Source organism: Arachis hypogaea, chromosome 13 (genome assembly GCF_003086295.3).
Source record: "Arachis hypogaea cultivar Tifrunner chromosome 13, arahy.Tifrunner.gnm2.J5K5, whole genome shotgun sequence".
Taxonomy (NCBI): domain Eukaryota; kingdom Viridiplantae; phylum Streptophyta; class Magnoliopsida; order Fabales; family Fabaceae; genus Arachis; species Arachis hypogaea.
The window spans coordinates 107777877-107784212 of NC_092048.1; the positions used below are offsets into that span (position 1 = coordinate 107777877).

The following is a 6336-nucleotide window of genomic DNA, read 5'->3' on the forward strand; positions in this document are numbered from 1 at the left end:
TAAGATGGCTCCGTCGGAACCATCCACGGAGGCCGGGAAACCGCGGTAGAATACGACAACACCAGCCTAGTCTTACGCAAGAGATCCCGAGATGCGGCAGGTATCTTCCTTTCCGACCTCGATGCACACCAAAGTCCACGCAGAATCATGGGAGAAAACGACAAAGAAGCAAAGTAGGGCCTTACAGACAAGGTCAGGAGTATAGCACACCTACGGAAGCTAGCCCTAAAATAGAGAATAAGCCTAAGGTACAATGGCAGCACGGTACGACGAGACTTCGGACCAGGAGACCTCGTCTTACGACAAAACAACATCAGTCTACCCACTCCCGGAAAAGGGAATCTCACGCCCAACTAGGAGGGTCCCTACCAAATCAAGACGGTAATCGGAAAAGGAGCCTACAGGCTCGAAAGACTAGATGGGACCAAGCTCCCAAGATCCTGAAATTCCACCAACTTACAGCGCTACTATATGTAGAAACATGCTTCCAAAGCAACAAGATCGAAGTCGTTTAAGACTATCTCTTTACCTTTTATATTTTGCCTTCTTCACTTTCATTTATTGCTTAAGTTGTTCAATCGTATATTTTCTTACTGGGCACTCTTTCCTACCTACATCGGGAGGTTTTAACGAGGCCCAAACCACAAATGAAATTCATTATTTCAAAAGCATTGCCTTATCCGACGACACGAACTAAACGCGGCTACACCCAGGGATCGATCACCCCGAGGCCAATAGAACGGATATCCAAATAACAGAATGGATATCCAAATAAGTAAACGGCTACCCAGGGATCGATCACCCCGAGGCCAACAGAACGGATATCCAAATAACAGAACGGATATCCAAATAAGTAAACGACACCCAGGGATCGATCACCTTGAGGCCAACAGAACGGATATCCAAATAAGTAAACGGCTACCGAGGGATCGATCACCCCGAGGCCAACAAAACGGATATCCAAATAATAAAACGGATATCCAAATAAGTAAACGGCTACCTGGGAATCGATCACCCCTAGACCAACAAAACGGATATCCAAATAACAAAACGGGTATCCAAATAACAAAAAATGATGGCCCGGGGATCGATCACCCTGAGGCCAACAGAACGGATATCCAAATAACAGAACGGATATCCAAATAAGTAAACGGCTATCCAGGGATCGATCACCCCTAGGCCAACAAAACGGATATCCAAATAACAAAACGGGTATCCAAATAACAAAAAATGGCGGCCCGGGGATCGATCACCCGAGGCCAATAAAACGGATATCCAAATAACAGAACGAATATCCAAATAAGTAAACAGCTACTCGGGAATCGATTACCCCTAGGCCAACAAAACGGATATCCAAATAACAAAACGGGTATCCAAATAAAAAATGGCAGCACGGGGATCGATTACTCTAAGGCCAACATAACGGATATCCAAATAACAAAAATAATGACTCATGAATCGATCACCCGCAAAGCCAACAAAACGGAAATCCAAATAAGCTAAATAAACAAAGTTTTGAAATCGGCCCACTAAGAGGTCTAAAATAAGTTCACAATAACGGCCCAAAAAAAAGGCCACACAAAACAAGCATGAGGACGGTCTTCCAACTCGCAGAAAGTCAGACTGACCAACATCCTACCAATTGGTGCAGGATGACGTCACGTCTTTTTCAGGCCCCTCACAGTCTCCCGAACTATAGAGGATCAGACTCTCCAACAACTTAGCATTGAGACTAAGAAAGCATACTCTCATGCTCCGGGGGCAACTGTTACGGTTATCAAACCCGACATGTGATGAAACGCCCAAACAACGCGCTCCTCGCCTGACCATGAAACGGCTAGGAACTCCCCAAATCGTCGACCTCGACCGGAAAAACCAAACAACGATCTCCTTGCAAAACCACAACGGCAAGGAAAAGGTTCCTCCAGCGATGAGACCGAGCACCCTCACTCTCTCGCTCCGGGAGCAACTGTTACGGATCCGGTCTACGGATCCTATACTCGGAACGGTCCCCGAACCTGGTTACCCGGGTCTGACCCGCTTCGCCCTTCCAGAAGGCCCAAAACTGGCCAACTAGAGCTCCTAACCAACTTTCAAATTTAAACGTCTCCCTTATCTTAATCAAGTAAGATAAGATAAGATAATTCAAATGTATTCCTTATCTTAGCCAAATAAGATAAGATAAGATATTCACCATCACCTATAAATAGAGGAACCAGGTCCCTCCAGGTATTCATTTATTCCTCACACCTTATACCTCTCAGATCCATTCTGACTTGAGCGTCGGAGTGTCTTTGCAGGTACCTCTCCCCATTGCTCCAGTCAAGTGATCCAACATCTGCCTCAACCCGCAAGTTCTCGATCCATCTCTCAACCCGTACCAGAGACATCTTGTACATATTTGAGATGGGTAATTGTATAATTTTTTAAAATATCAAAATCCCACTTTCGTTAATTGAAGCACCTTTTAACTCCTCCATTCTTTCGTCATCGCGTAGCTTCGTCCTTCCAAGCATCGTCGTCGTGACAAGAAGCGCCAACGTCGTCGTGACGTCATTAAATTCTCATCGTAACTTTACCGTCCTTCCCAATATAACCAGTGCTGACCTTATCGCTATCTCCTATCCTCTCATTCGATCCCTCTTTTTGCAGTGGATCACTCCTTATCAACATAATTAATGGTTAGTTTGGTTATTAAATTTTTTTATTGAAAAAATATACTTTTATTTAATTACATGATTGAACATATATTCGTATGTAAAATATAATATAATAAAATAAATCTATTCAGAGTACTTAAAAGTATAATTAAAATCAGGAATATACAAATATAATAATAAAATTTGTATTTTAAACAAATAAATATATCTTTTATCATACATAAATTATTTTAAAAAATAAATAAATGGTTAAAATTAATAACACAAGTTTAAAATGATAAAATCTAACTTTTTTACAAGTATTTTTTATAATATTTTTATTCTTTTAAATTTTAATTTAATAGTACTTTATTATTTACTTAATAATTAAACAAATTATTTTCATGAAAAATTATTTTTGTATTATTTTAAAGAAGAGACCAATATAACAATTTAAAAATAACGTAAAAATAATATTTTAAATAAAAAATAGTTAATATTAAAATTTTTAAATGCAAAAATAAATTGTATAGATATTTAAGAGATAAATATGAAATATATGTCTAAAATAAATAAAACAGACAAAAATAATTCGTTATTTCTTAAGACTACTTCTATTTATATATTTTATTTATTTTAGGCATGTATTTTATATTTATCTGTTAAATATTTATACAATTTATTTTTGTATTTAAAAATTTAAATATTAAGAATTTTTTATTTAAAATATTATTTTTATGTTATTTTAAAACTGTTATATTGGTCTCTTTTTTAAATTGTTATATTTGTTTAATCATTAATTAAATAATAAAGTACTAATAAATTAAATATTATAAAAAATATGATAAGAAAGTTGAATTTTATCATTTTAAATTTTTGTTATTAATTTTAACAATTTATTCAATTTTTTTAAATAATTTATATATGATAAAGCATATGTTTACTAGAGTACAAATTTTACTATTATATTTATATGTTCATGATTTTAATTATATTTTTAGCACTCTAAATAGATTTACTTTATTATATTATATTTTACATATGAAAATATGTTCTATTATGTAATTAAATAAAGATATATTTTTTTAATAAAAAAATTTAATAATCAAATTAACCATTAATTATGTTAATAAAGAGTGATTCATAACAGAAAGAGAAATTGAGTGAGAGAAGACGGGAAATAGCAATGACATCGGCGCCAGCTATACTAAGAAGGACGAGAATGTAGTTAAGGAATGATGCATTGAAGAAAGAGAGATTGCGTGAGAATATAGTAGATGACGACGACGTAAATAATAAATTATACTATTACCCATCTTAAATAATAAATTACAAAATAATTCAACTATGGTTAAGATAATGACCAATTAAAATTTGACCCATCATAAAAGGTAACTTACATATTATTTTAGAAGAGGTTAGATAGCATTCACTAGTAAAAATAGGTGCATATAAAGTTATTACAAGCGAACTCTGGTATGCAGATACAGTTTTCGTTTGGGTATTATTTCAGAGCTATTAAAATTGGATAACAATGATGTTTGGTAATTAATTTGTTGAAAGTTCAAATCAAATATTGTATGGTTGGAATTGAAAGATTTGGTTTCTAAGTTTAAATAGTTCAATACGGCAATACAAAATGGATCGTAATTTAAGCACAATTGGTGAAATATAAGATCGCCCACAATAACCATTGGTAGCTAAGAAACTGAGGTATCTAGCATTGAAATTTTGCTTCTTTGTTTACATTGACGAACAGAAGATTAATAACTATAAGCTTCAAAACATACAAAACAAAAAAGAAGAAAAGTAATTCTACAAAATCAGAGTGGGAAAAGAGGAACTAGGGATTATATTGTAAAAACTTGCTCTAATTAAGTACGTTAGATTCATTCATTAATGACGAAGATTGACGAACTAATAATTACCAGCAATGAAATCATCAGCATGAAATTCAAGTTCTTGTTTATTATTAAGCCTCATAAATTCATGATCGATGTCTGTTGTGTCTGGAAACCAAACATCACCAAACTCAGCAGCTTCACAAAGAAGTCCATGCTGCTTCTTGAATCCCTTATGTTCTTCCATGGACGAGGAATTCGAAGAAGAAGAACAAGTTGTAGTAGTAGTAGTAGTTGTTGTTAAGGAGTTGTTCTTGCGTGAAATCCCTGCGAGAGAGTTGCGGCGAGTAGGGTAGGGATGGTTGTGTTCAGCGGTGTATGTAACCAAGAAAATCGTTGGATCCAGATGGTTCCTTTCAACTTGTTTCCTCGCCACGCATCCTTTCGAGCTGCTGCACCTGTAATAGCTCCGTGGATATGGTGAACCCTTGATAGGTTTCTGTCCGTATTTTCGCCACGCCCATGCGTCGCAAACTCCAATATCCGCCGCTGTAACCTCCTTCACCACCCTCTTGTTCATGTTCTTCTTGCTGCATATCATTATTAATATTATGTTAGGGTTCAACAACTAGTTAATTAATTAACCTCATAATTAAGTAAGTAAAATAAACTGAATAAACGTACCTCTTTTTAGGTTTAGAAACTGTGGAAACTTGCTGCAAGTTTTGTTTGATGGCATCTTCGGGTTCTTTGGGGATTATTGGTAACGGTAGGGGATGATGATTATTATTATCATCTTCATTAATATTGTTTTGAATATGAGGGGAAAGAGTGTGGAAAACTGGGTAGAAAGGCTTGTAAAGCTCGTCCAATTCATCAAGGACCCTTGTGGTTTCTGAGAATTCAGGAAAACTACTAGTACTGAAAAGTAGGTCATAATCTTGTTGATGAAAAAGGAAATTAGGGTTTGGATCGTGCTCCATGATGGTGGTGGCAGTTGATGGGCACCCTCTCACAATGGATTCCAGATCCCAGTCCATGAAGCAAGCAAGCTCATCCATCAATAGCAGTCAGGTAGGCAGAGATAATAATTATGGAGAAATCAGATCAAGGTGCCACCAATCAGAAGAGATTAATAAAAGATGTGGTGGGCCAGATGCCTTAACAAAACAAATTGCAAAGGAATTAATTAATCCAATGATTTTTTTTTTTTTGTTTTTTGGCAAAGGCTTTTTGAGAAATGTCAACCAGTATGTGTGTCATATATATACGTGAAATGTTAATGGAAGCACACAGTGATTTAATATTAATTTTTCTAATTCAAAAGTTCAAAGTTCAAAGTTCAAAGTAGCAATAGCATTTTCATTTTCATTTCAGTTGACTAACAAAAAAAGTCAATATGGGAGAGCAAGTGGAAGTGAGGAAGCCTTCATGTTTTTCTTTTTTCAGCAATTCGGTGCTGACCTTTTTCTTTTCTTGTATGTTTGTTTGGGATTGTAGGCGATCACACGGCACCAGATCAGAACAAAGACAATTGGATCAATAATCTCGCGGTTATTAAGCCAATACCACGCTTTTGGTTGGAGCTTCTCATACGTAAAGAGGACAATAATTTCAAATTTAATATCATAAATAAAGGTACGATTTCACTTTGTTGCATGCCTTCTTGCTATATATTATTATTCCTTTCACGAAGCAAATTCATAAAAAATAATATGGAACTAAAAAGGAAATTAAAGTCTTGTTAATTACTATACGATTATGTTACGTCATGCATGAGAAATATAGTTAGATTTTTTGGTTTTTTCCAATTCATCTGAGTTGCATCCTAGTTTGAGGGTTTCTTTTTTCTAAAT

At 35.4% G+C, this 6336-nt stretch overlaps 1 protein-coding gene across 1 annotated transcript; it reads right to left on the reverse strand.

Moving 5' to 3' along the window:
- Positions 1-4332: 4332 nt before the first annotated feature.
- Positions 4333-5747, reverse strand: LOC112732584 (probable WRKY transcription factor 29). Its single transcript, XM_025781336.2, has 2 exons — positions 5165-5747; positions 4333-5070 (listed from the first exon to the last, which is right to left on the reverse strand). Exons 1-2 carry the CDS (start codon positions 5539-5541, stop codon positions 4557-4559), a joined length of 891 nt encoding a protein of 296 aa, XP_025637121.1. The 5' UTR covers positions 5542-5747; the 3' UTR covers positions 4333-4556.
- Positions 5748-6336: the final 589 nt, after the last annotated feature.

Excerpts from the sequence above, each read along its gene's own strand:
- LOC112732584 (XM_025781336.2), bottom strand. The coding sequence starts at position 5,541 with ATGGATGAGCTTGCTTGCTTCATGGACTGGGATCTGGAATCCATTGTG. Across the intron at positions 5,071-5,164 it reads GTTTCTAAACCTAAAAAGAG|CAAGAAGAACATGAACAAGA; the intron begins GTACGTTTATTC and ends AATGATATGCAG.